Source organism: Phocoena phocoena, chromosome 10 (assembly GCF_963924675.1).
Source record: "Phocoena phocoena chromosome 10, mPhoPho1.1, whole genome shotgun sequence".
NCBI lineage: Eukaryota > Metazoa > Chordata > Mammalia > Artiodactyla > Phocoenidae > Phocoena > Phocoena phocoena.
In genome coordinates, this window is record NC_089228.1 from 43,144,656 (window position 1) to 43,157,622 (window position 12,967).

The 12,967-nt window shown below is 46.8% G+C and overlaps 1 protein-coding gene across 7 annotated transcripts in view; it reads right to left on the reverse strand.

The window, feature by feature from the left end:
- SCN5A (sodium voltage-gated channel alpha subunit 5) overlaps positions 1-12,967 on the reverse strand; it is an 85,850-nt gene that overhangs the window by 10,342 nt on the left and 62,541 nt on the right. For all 7 annotated transcript variants that reach the window (XM_065886111.1, XM_065886106.1, XM_065886110.1 and 4 more), the window contains 2 exons: positions 5,099-5,272; positions 1,240-1,362 (listed from right to left, as the gene is read on the reverse strand). In XM_065886111.1, coding sequence (XP_065742183.1) covers positions 1,240-1,362; positions 5,099-5,272 — 297 coding nt within the window. The remainder of the gene's footprint in view (positions 1-1,239; positions 1,363-5,098; positions 5,273-12,967) is intronic.

Here is a 12,967-nt window from a genome sequence, read left to right on the forward strand (position 1 = left end):
CACAGCACCCAGGAGAAGTATCCTTGGCAAAAATAACTGGGGACTCCACTCCAGTGAGGGAGCTAGTTCTCAGCTGTCTGTGAGCCAGGAACATGTTTGCCACACAGACTAGGAGCGGAGCTGGTGTGGGGCTGGGTGGTGGATGTGGTAATGCTGACACACGCAAAGAAGGGGGTCGGTCCGTGGCCCCCCAGCAGGCATGATGAACCTGGGAACAGGGTGGGAAACCAACTCTCCCGTTTGCCCTTCTCTGGCTCTGTGGCCACAGCAGCCACAGCAGAGGCATTCCTGGCAACTAGTGTCTCCCCCATGTCCCCTTGTCCCAGAACAAAATGTCCTTGCTCCCAAAGAGACATTTAACTTAGGTCGGATTATTCACTTGTGAATGGCTTCCCACCAGAAATAAACAGCTTGCTTCTCCATGGATTGGGGGTGTGAGCAAAGTTCAAAACCATCAACCAAACTGGGGCTGTGTAATGGTGCCTGCAGGGTCAGTGAGAGACACACAGATGTGTCTGCTAAAGTCACAACAGAACTGTGAACATTTTGTAAAAACAAGAAACAAAAAAACCCCCCCACACAAACACATGGGTTCGTTTTCTTGCTATATAAAATGGATAATGTTTTTTCTTGGTGGGCTTTTCAATTTGCCTTACATGTGCACATTCTTTGGTAAAATTTGGTGACTTGAAACAAACGCAGAGGGCTCTGCACTTAGAAAATAGTGCCAAAGGGTTTACTAAGCAAATACAAGCTGCTCTCTCATGGTGAGAATACAGCTGGCTCCTTCCTTGCTTCCTTCATCCTCCCTAGCACTGCCCTACTGCCTATCACAGACAGAGGGAAGGCAGCCTGTGATGGCCAGGAGGCAGGGGACAGGGATGGACACATGGAGCCGGGGCACACACAGACACGAGGCCCCGCTGGAGAGCAGAAGCCGAAGGGGCCCTGGGCCGGTGGGGCTGGCTGCAGCTGAGACGGCTGTGCCCCAGGCCTCACTTCCTCTCCATTATCCAGGGCTCTCTGGCCCTCGTGGAGCCCACAGGGCTGGGGGTGGCAGGCCTCGGGGGAGGTTCTCACAGCTCTCCATCTCCGAGTGCCACCAAGCCCAGCCGTGCTTCCTGGAGATCTTGCACATGCTCCCACCGGGTCAGGGCCGCCTGGACAGCAAGTGGGCCTGCGGGTCCCCTCCATGGAGCCACCTCCCACTGCCCCTGTGGGAAGAGCCACCCCTCTTACCCTCATGCCCTCAAATCGTGACAGGGCTCGCAGGGGTCGGAGCGCACGCAAGGTCCGCAGTGACTTGATGGGGCCCATCTCAGCAAAGCCCAGCGCGTTGGCCACCAGGCTGATCAGCGAGACCTGTGGGAGGCAGGGTGGGAGTGGAGCCACGGGGACAGCTCGAGACAGTGGCAGGGCTCCCGGCCCACTGAAAACAGGCTGGGTGTGAGAGAGTCAGCAGGTCTTCCTGTGTCCAGTCTTTCTGATTCCCGGCTGGATCGTCTTCACAGGCTGTCCTGCATTGGGCCAGACTTTCCGCGGCCCAAGAGGCTGGGGGCAAGCCCAAGCATGTCCCAGCTTTCAGACCTCCACCGAGGGCCTGCTGTGTGCACTTCACACACACACATACACACACACTCACATGTCTGTAATAGCCGCAATCACCCCAGGACTTGGAACGCACCTCTCAGTGCTACAGATGAGAAAACTGAGTTCCAAAGCCACCCGCTAGTGTGGAGGAGCAGGGCCACAAAGCCTGCGCTTTAGGTCCCATGTGCTTTCCTTCAAGTCAGATTCTTGGGCCTGCCCGTTCCCTGCCCCACAGTAGACTCTCTGGGGAAGAAGGACGGTCCTGAGTTGAGTATGTGCAGACAAGACAATCCTGGGGCATTTCCCCAAAGCTGGACCTCACAACATTCTGCTGTCTTCAAAGAAGGGAAGCGCAGATGGAGCCCCTGAGGGCTGTTCTCTGCTGTCTGCTTTCTCTGCCCCGCCCTCACCAGGGCATTTCCACCCAGCGGATTTTATCCTTCTAAAGTTCCAGGGGCATCCAAACCCTTCTTATGTCACTGCTGGCCGGTGATCACAGGTTAGAAGTGGCCTCCTGCCTGACCTCGCCGGCAATCACCATTACCACCACCCTAGCTCTGAGGGCAGCCTGACGGTGGCGAGGGGCCGCAGGCGGGGGCCCTGACTCCCGGGCCCTCCTCCCAGGCTTGGAAGCAGCAGGTTGGGAGAAGTCTGGGCAGAGGGGCTTGGAAGAGGAAGACTCCCAGGATGGACTTCTGTGCTGCCCCCACCCGGGAGAGGATGAGGGGCATCTCTCAGGGACTTGCTGCTGAGGGCAGCCAGGTCCGGCCAGTCTCCCCGCCTAGCTCCCAGCAGGCCAGCCTTGTCTGTTGCTTCCAAAGCTCGCCCTGCCTGCTCCACCCAATGTCAGTTGACGGCAACTCCATCCTTCCAGCTGCTCAGGCCACAAGCCTTGGCATCATCCCTGCCTTCTCTCTGTCTCTCACATCCTACATCCAACCCATCAGGATTTCCTGTTGGCTCTGCCTTCAAAATATGTCAGAAGTCCAAATATTTCTCACCGCTTCCACTGCCACCATCCTGGCCAGGCCGCCATCATCTCTCCCCTGGATCACTTCCACAACCTCCCAACCTTCTCCCTGCCTCCACTCCCCTCCCCCACCACCCTGACAGGGTGATTCTTTCATAACATGAGTCAGATGATGTCGCTCTTCTGTCCAAAGCCCTTCAACGCCTCCCCATTTCATTCTAAATAAAGGCCCATGGTTTTCAAAGGCTGCATCCGTTCTACCCCATGCAGTCTGGCCTCATCTCCTGCACTTCCCTTCCCCACTTCTCTGCTCCAGCCACTCTGGCCTCCCTGCAGTTCCTCAAGTATCCCAGGCACCCTCCTACCATAGGACCTTTGCACTGCTGTTCCAACCTCTGTTTGGAATGTTCTGCAGACATCTGCCTGGCTAACCCCAACCTCCTTCAAATGTCACCACAGTGAGCCCACTCTGGCCAGCCTGTTTAAAGTTCTAATCTCTGTCTTCCTTTCCCTGAGTCCTGGCCCTCCTAACCCCCTTCCCTCTCTACTTCCTTTTCTCCATGTGTATACATCACCAGCGTAATATAAAGCTGGCTCATGTATTATGTTTCTGGTTCACAGTCACCTTCCTGCGTGCAGGCAGGGGTTTTGTCTGTTTTGTTCCCCAAGATCCTCAGCATCTACAATAGCACCCACATACAGTAGATGCTCAATAGTATCGAAAAAATGCATGAACTGAACACGGAAACATCCTTTTCCAGACCTTGAGGCCTGAAGTCCACCATTCCCATGAAGTGTGGGGATAGGGGGGCATGGCCAGTGTCTGGAAAGCTGGATTCCAGCACCCACTTCCTTCTCCTTGACCTTGGGCCAGGCCCTTCTCTGCTGTGATCCTCAGTTTCCTTCTCCACAGGCTAATTCTCCAATCTTGAGAATTTCAGGCCCTTAGGCCTGGCCTCAGTGGAGTTCCCCAAGGTGTTGGGTGGTGGGAGGTGGGTGGGCTTCCCCAGAAGTCTTTGCAAACTCTATCTGGCCTGCCCTGGGGGAGTCCCAAAAAGCTGCAGGAACAGCTGGGTGAGGGGGCCTCAGGGCAGAGCTGCCAGGATCCCAGGCCTTCCCCCGGCCCTTCGGCAAGGAGGCTTCAGGGGTCCTTTCCCTCATCTCAGGGAGGCTCTGAGGGCTCCAGGCTGTAAGAGCATCTTGAGCTCCCCCCGTCTCTGCCAACCCAGCACCTCTCACCCCAGCATTAGCATCGGCCACTTGGGGTGATGAAAGAGGCCTGGGCTGGAGGCCCAGCAACGTGGATGTCTGTCTCCACATATACTCTAGCCCACGGAGCCATTCAAGTTTGTCCTCCCACCCAGGCCTGGACCCTGGCTAGGCCCACTGGCAGCTGAGCCCCTCCCTTTAGCTTGTGGGCCCAAAGTGGGGACCAAGGACAGGCCTACGCTCATCTATAACTATAGGAAGGACAGCCCCTGCTGGTGGGCAGAGCTACGAGTGTCTTCTGGAAAGCTCTTCCCAGCCTGCAGATCCTGACCCACATCTTGCTGTGCGAGACCCACCACAACCAGATGATGAGTCCTCGCCTGAGCCCTTCGCCATGTTCCCTCCGCCCTTAGGGAGCACAGATCCAAGGCTGCCCCGCATTCTGAGTCTCAATTCTCACCCCGCCATGGCTACCCTCCCACCTGACTGTGCTCAGGAGCCCCTCAAGACCCTGCACTCACCCTGCTTGGTACACAGAAGTGTCCCACGGCCTGGGGAACTGTGGGGCAGGGGCCTCCCATTCCATCTGCCAACTGGGTGCTCAGGGGATATGCCAACCTCCTGCCCCAGGTCCCCTGGGCACACCGGAGGTCAGGCAAGCCCTGCCAGCTGTCTGATCACCCAGGGCAGCCACCTGGAACCCCTCAGCCAGTATTCATGCTTTCCTCCTTCTCACAGGTGACTCCAACCCCTCTCATCCTCCCCAAGTGGTACCTTCTACCTGAGCCAGGAGGATCTCCTGCCTGCCCAGCACCCTTTTCCCAATCCCGTGCCCTCTGGCCTTTGGCTCATTCCATCTCCTATACAACACCTCCTCTGTGTGTGGACATGTAGGCTCTTAACCGGTCATCTGTGTAGTGGGCCTGACAGACACTTCACAAGGTGCCGTGGTGAGGGCTGCAATACGGGCTCATCGCTCCCCCTTCTGGACGTCCTGAGAGGGTGGGACCCCACTCCTGCCCTGGCTCACACCGCTGCAGGAACTGCACTTCACTATCCCCCGTGGTGAGTATAGTTTCTCCCAGAAGCCTAGGTTTCCCTGTGTCCCCAGTCGGGGGTTTTGATGGCAGAGCCCAGGTATCCACTCTGTGACCCCAGACTCAGGCTTCCTGCCCCTTTGCCCACCCCGTGGCACAGCCAAGATGTTCCACTTCGTCCTGCTGTCTCCTGCTGCCCTGTCCTTCTGCCCTTCTGTCCCTCGGCCTCAGCTCCTTCTCACACTGGCAACGGGCGCTCCCCTCCTCTCTTCCCTTCAGGGTCCTCACTTACATCCACAATGAGGAAATCGAGCCAGCACCAGGCATTGGTGAAGTACTTCTTGAAGCCATAGGCCACCCACTTGAGCAGCATCTCCAGCACGAAGATGTAGGTGAACATCTTGTCGGCATACTCCAGCAGGACCTTGATGGTCTTCCGCTCCTCCAGGTAGATGTCCTCGAAGGCCTCCAGACCAGGGTAGACAAGGTAGACATGATATCCTGACCCAGCCAGTCCCACCCCGCACAAGTCTTCATCTCTGACAGTATCTGCTGCCCAGGAGGGCGGGGCAGAGGGGAGCCATGTCGTGGAGGGGATTCCTGAGTGTGCCCTCTGAGCCGCGTGTGCACCATTGCTGGCTTAGGAAATGATGTTATGTGGTGTGTGGAAAACAAGGCAGAATGTGTAGTGAGAATGCTTCTTCCTTCACTTTAAAGAGCAAGTCTCAGTTCAGTGCTAGTGCGTTGTTAAGACCTCTCTGAAACAGCTCAAGGCCTGCTGCTAGAAACAGCATACACTTTCCCCACCCCCTCTACTCCACTGTGTTTTTACTCAATTTACTTTGGCAATTACCTACTTTTCATAGGAAACAATATTTGTTTCCAGTGACAACGATCATTCAAAGTTGCCCTTTAAATTAAACGTATTTAAACAAACAAAAAAACAGTGAATGTTCATCTAAGGCAAAATTTTAAAGAAATGATAATAAAGGCGGTTTGTAGATATGAAGATTAGGAAACACAGGACTAGATGAAGTCAAACCTCCTGCAATTCTCAGCATCTGGGAGTCAACATTCCTAAAATGCTAGAAGTTGTCGGTCTTTCCCCACCTCCTCACTGCTGCCTCAAGCCAAATCCCCGAGCCATTAGAGAGACTCAGATGGCCCCGCTGTCCTCTTCTAACTCCAGGCTTCCGATCTGTACCTGCCCCTCCTGAGTTACCTTCCCCTATCCAGAATGTACTCTGAGGCTCCCAGTCTAGGCAACTGAATGCGTCACTGAGGGCCCCAGGGAGCTGCCTCCACCTGTCGCTCTGGGCCTCCCTGTCTGACTGCAGGGCCCCTGTGAGCTACAGTGATCCAGGGGGCCGGTGCTGTCAGCAGTCAGATTAGCAGACCACATAGCTAATCTGGTCCATGTAGATATGACAACAGGATAATTCAGGCCCCAAAATGGACTTTGGGAGTTGTTCAAGACAGAAAGTAGGCCTGTTTTTTTCTGAGTATAAAAATGTATGCGTCCTATAAAAAATGAAATAATACAGAAATTATAAAAAAAGAGAATAAACGACAACAAAAAAACCAAACAACCCAATCAAAAAATGGACAGAAGACCTAAATAGACATTTCTCTAAAGAATACATACAGATGGCCAGTAGGCACATGAAAAGATGCACAGTGCTAATTATTAGAGAAATGCAAATCAAAACTGCGATGAGGTACCACCTCACACTGGTCAGAGTGGCCGTCATTAAAAAGTCCACAAATAACAAATGCTGGAGAGGGTGTGGAGAAAAGGGAATGCTCATACACTGTCGGTGGGAATGTAAGTTGGCGCAGCCACTGTGGAAAATAATACAGAGGTTCCTCAGAAAACTAAAAATGGAATTACCATATGATTCAACAATCCCACTCCTGGGTGTATATCCAGACAAAACTATAATTCAAAAAGACACATGCACCCCCTGTGTTCATAGCAGCACTATTCACAATAGCTAAGACATGGAAACAACCTAAATGTCCATCAACAGAGGAATGGATAAAGAAGATGTGGTACATATGTACAATGGAATACTACTCAGCCATAAAAAAGAATGAAATCATGCCATTTGCAACAACACAGACGCAGCTAGAGATTATCATACCAAGTGAAGTAAGTCAGAAAGAGAAAGACAAATATATGATATCACTTCTATGTGGAAACTGAAATATGACACAAATGAACCTATCTACGAAACAGAAACAGAATCACAGACATAGAGAACAGACTGGTGGTTGCCAAGGTGGGGGGATGGGTTGGGAGAGGGAGGGAGTAGAAGGTTGGGGTTAGCAGACGTAGGCTTTTATATACAGAATGGATAAACAACAAGGTCCTACTGTACAGCATAGAGAATTATATTCAATATCCTATGATAAACCATGATGGAAAAGAATATAAAAAAAAGAATGTATATATATGTATGACTGAATCACTTTGCTGTACAGCAGAAATTAACAAACATTGTAAATCGCTATACTTCAATTAAAAAAATTGATTAAAAAAAAGAGAATAAAAGTCATCTCCAATTTTGTGACACTAAAGTAACCTCTGCTAACATTTAGGTTAACATTCTTTCAGCCCTCACTATTTGTGTGTATATATTTGAGGGCACGATTTTATAAATAGGCTAAAATATTTTGCTTTGAAATTTCTTTTTCCATGAAACAATCTTTTGTGAACATTTACCTACTAAGTAATGTGAATACATACAAGATCTATCATTCTTTTTAAAGGCTGTATAATATTTCATTATTTGCATATACTACTGTTAATTTAGCCATTGTTTCCAATTTATCCCTAGTAGAAACAACATTGCAATGAGCACAGTGTCTGATTATCTTGAGGATAAATTTCTAGAATTGAGGTGCCAGGTCAAAGTTATACTTTTGGTACAGATTAGGAAAAGGACCTCCAAAAAGGGACACCAATTTGAGACTCTTTCCACAGTGCATGAATGTGGCTCTTTCCCCACCACCCATACTGGTGCAGTTTCTCCTTTGTCACATTTCCCAGACTAATGAATGAAATTTGCATTTGTTACACTTTAATTTATCTTATTACTAGTGATACTGACATCATTTCCTTGGATATTTGCAGTGTTCTCTTTATAAATTGCCTGTTCATGTCCTTTACCTATTTTTTCACTTGATGGTCTGGTTTATTTGGGGACATTAACTCTTTGTTTTATATACTTTATCCTAGTTCTGTGCCTTTAAATCTTGTTTACTTTTGTTTACCATACTGAAGTTCTATACTTTACTTTCAATTATATAATTTAATATATTTATATCATTTGTTATGATTTTCATTTAGTAAAACCTTTGGCATCATGTTAAGAGAGTCCTTGCCAGAGACTCCCTGAACAAGATGGCAAAGTAGAAGGACTTCAGCTCATCACCTCTCATGAAAACACCAAAATTACAACTAACTGCTGAACAACCAGCGACAAAAAATGATAGGAAACTACCAAAAAAGATACTCTACATCCAAAGACAAAGAAGAAGCCACAACAAGATGGTAAGAGGGGCACTTTTGCGATACAGTCAAATCCCATGCATGCCAGGTAGATGACATACAAACTGGAAAATAATTATATCGCAGAGGCTCTCCCACAGGAGTAAGAATTCTGAATCCCACATCAGGTTCCCCCAGCCTGGGGGTCTAGCATTGGGAGGAGGAGCCCCCAGAGCATTTGGCTTTGAAGGCCAGTGGGGCTTGAGTACAGAAGCTCCACGGGACTGGAGGAAACACAGACTCCACTCTTGGAGGGTGCACACAAGGTTTCACGTGCACTGGGACCCAGGGCAAAGCAGTGACACCATAGGAGCCTGGGCTAGACCTACCTGTGGGTCTTGGAGGGTATCCTGAGGAGGCAAGTGTTGCCTGTGGTTCACTGTGGGGGCAAGGACACTGGTGGCAGAGGCCCCAGGGAATGTTCATTGGCATGAGCTCTCCCAAAGGTCAACATTTTGGCACTGAGACCTGGCCCAACACAGCATCCTGCAGGCTCCATTGCTGGGATTCCTCAGGCCAAACAACCAACGGGGTGGGAACAGAGCCCCACCCATCAGCAGACAGGCTGGCTAAAGAAGTCCTGAGCTGACAGCTGCTTGACACACCCCTGCTCACCAGAGGGACAAGACTCAGCTCCACCCAGTGGGCAGGCACCAATCCCTGCCACCAGGAAGCCTGCACAAGCCCCCGGACCAACTGCACCCACCAGGGGGCCAACACTGCAAGTGAGAGGAGCTACAATCCTGCAGCCTGAGCAACGGAGACCACAAAAACAGAAAGTCAGACAAAACGAGATGGCAGAGAAATATCTTCCAGATGAAGGAACAAGATAAAATCCCAGAAGAACAAATAAGTGAAGTGGATATAGGAAATATACCTGAAAAAGAACTCAGAGTGATGAAAGTAAAGATGATCCAAGATCTTAGAAAAAGAATGGAGGCACAGACTGAGAAGATACAAGAAATGTTCAACAAGGAGCTAGAAAATTTAAAGAACAAAGAGATGAACAATGCAATAACGGAAATGAAAAATACACAAGAAGGAATCAACTGAAGAATAAATAAGGCAGAAGAACAAATAAGTGAGCTGGAAGACAGAATGGTGGAAATCACTGCTGTGGAACAGAATAAAGAAAAAAGAATGAAAAGAAAGGAAGACAGTCTAAGAGACCTCTGGGACAACATTAAACATACCAACATTACAAGGATCTCAGAAGGAGAAGAGAGAGAGAAAGGGCCTGAGAAAATATTTGGAGTGATAACAGCTGAAAACTTCCCTAACATGGGGAAGGAAACAGCCACCCACGTCCAGGAAGCACAGAGAGTCCCATACAGGATAAACCCAAGGAGGAACACTCCAAGACACATATTAATCAAACAGACAAAAATTAAAGACAAAGAAAAAATATAAGAGCAACAAGGGAAAAGCAACAAATAACATACAAGGGAATCCCCATAAGGTTATCAGCTTATTTTTCAGGAGAAACTATGCAGGCCAGAAGGGAGTGGCATGGTATGTTTAAGGTGATGAAAGGGAAAAACCTACAACCAAGAATACTCTACCTAGCAAGGCTCTCATTCAGATTCAATGGAAAAATCAAAAGCTTCACAGACAAGCAAAAGCTAAGAGAATTCAGCACCACCAAATCACCTTTACAACAAATGTTAAAGGAACTTTTCTAGGTGGAAAAGAAAAGGCCACAACTAGAAACAAGAAAATTTTAAATGGGAAAGCTCACTGGTAAAAGCAAACATGCAGTGAATGTAAGAAATAATCTACACACAAATATGACATCAAAACAAGCAATTGTGAGAAGAGGAGAGTACAAATGCAGGATATTGGAAATGCATTTGAAATTAAGAGACCAGCATCTTAAAACAACCTTGTATATATACAGACTGATATAGCAAAACCTCACGGTAACGACAAACCAAAAATCTACAATGGATACACACACGAAAAAGAAAACGGAATCCAAACACAACACTAAAGATAGTCATCAAATCATAAGAGGAGAGAATAAAAGAGGAAGGAAAGAAAAAAGACATAAAAAAAACAAAACAAAAATAATGAACAAAATGGCAATAAGAACATACATATTAATAATTACCTTAAATGTAAGAAGATTAAACACTCCAACTAAAAGACACAGACTGCCTGAATGGATACAAAAACAAGACCCGTATATATGCTGCCTACAAGAGACCCATTTCAGATCTAGGGACACATACAGACTGAAAGTGAGGGGATGGAAAAAGGTATTCCATGCAAAGGGAAATCAAAAGAAAGTTGGAGTAGCAATACTCATATCAGACAAAATAGACTTTAAAATAAAGACTGTTAAAAGAGACAAAGAAGGACACACAAAAATGATCAAGGGATCAATCCAAGAAAAAGATATAACAATTGTAAGTATATATGCACCCAAAATATATACTTACAAAAAATAGGAGCACCCCGATATATAAGGCAAATACTAACAGCCATAAAAGGAAAAATCAACAGTAACAGAACAATAGTGGGGGACTTTAACACCCTACTTTCATCAATGGACGGATCATCCAGACAGGAGATCAATAAGGAAACACAGGCCTTAAATGACACATTAGACCAGATAGACTTAACTGATATTTATAGAGCATTCCATCCAGAAGCAGCAGAATACACATTCTTCTCAAGTGTACATGGAATATTCTCCAGGATTGACCATATGCTGGGCTACAAAGTGAGCCTCCGTAAATTTAAGAAAACTGGAATCATATCAAGCATCTTTTCCAAACAAAACGCTATGAGATTAGAAATCAACTACAAGAAAAAAACTGTAAAAAACACAAACATGTGGAGGCTAAACAATATGCTATTAAACAAGCAAAGGATCACTGGAGAAATCAAGGAGGACATCAAAAAATACCTAGAGACAAATGAAAATGAAAGTACAATGACCCAAAACCTATGGGACATGGCAAAATCAGTTCTAAGAGGGAAGTTTATAGCAATACAATCTTACCTCAGGAAACAAGAAAAATCACAAATAAACAACCTAATCTTACACCTAAAGCAACTACAGAAGAACAAACAAAACCCAAAGTTAGTAGAAGGAAAGAAATCATAAAGATCAGAACAGAAATAAAATAGAAACAAAGAAAACAGTAGAAAAGATCAATGAAACTAAAACCTGGTTCTTTGAAAAGATAAACAAAATTGATAAACCTTTAGCCAGGTTTCATCAAGGGAAAAAAAGGGAGAGGACTCAAATCAATAAAATTGGGAATGAAAAAAAGAGAGAAGTTACAGTGGACACCACAGAAATACAAAGGATCATAAGAGACTACTACAAGCAACTATATGGCAATAAAATGGACAACCTGGAAAAAGTGGACAAATTCTTGGAAAGGTACAATCTTCCAAGACTGAACCAGGAAGAAACAGAAAATGTGAACAGACCAATCACAAGTAATGAAATTGGGGCTTCCCTGGTGGTGCAGTGGTTGAGAGTCCGCCTGCCGATGCAGGGGACACGGGTTTGTGCCCCAGTCCAGGAGGATCCCACATGCCGCGGAGCGGCTGGGCCCGTGAGCCATGGCCGCTGAGCCTGCGTGTCCGGAGCCTGTGCTCTGCAGCGGAAGAGGCCACAGCAGTGAGGGGCCCACGTACTGCAAAAAAAAAAAACCAAAACTTCCAACAAACAAAAGTCCAGGACCGGATGGCTTCACACGTGAATTCTATCAAACATCTAGAGAAGAATTAACATCTATCCTGCTGAGACTACTTCAAACAATTGCAGAGGATAAAACACTCCCCAACTCATTCTATGAGGCCACCATTACCCTGATACCAAAAACATATAAAGATACCACAAAAAAAGATTACAGGCCAGTATCACTGATGTACATAGATACAAAAATCCTCAACAAAATACTAGCAAAGCAAATCCAACAATATATTAAAAGGATCATACCCCATGATCAAGTGGGATTTATCCCAGGGATGCAAGGATTTTTCAATATCCACAAATCAATCAGTGTGATACACCACATCAACAAATTGAAGAATAAAAACCATATGATCATCTCAACAGATGCCGAAAACACTTTTGACAAAATTCAACACCAATTTATGACAAAAACTCTCCAGAACATGGGCATAGAGGGAACCTACTCAACATAATAAAGTACATATATGACAAGCCCATGGTTAACATCATACTCAGTGCTGAAAAGCTGAAACATTCCCTCTAAGATCAGGAACAAGGCAAGGATGTCCACTCTTGCCACTTTTATTCAACATAGTTTTGGAAGTCCTAGATACAGCAATCAGAGAAGAAAAAGAAATAAAAGGAAATCAGAGCGGAAAAGGAGAAGTAAAACTGTTACTGTTTGCAGATGACATGATACTATACATAGAAAATCCTAAAAATGCTACCAGAAAAGTACTAGAGCTCACCAGTGAATTTGGTAAAGTTGCAGGATATAAAATTAATATGCAGAAATCGGTTGCATTTCTATACACCAACAATGAAAGATCAGAAAGAGAAATTAAGGAAACAATCCCCTTTACTATCGTCTCAAAAAGAATAAAATACCTAAGAATAAACCTACCTAAGGAGGC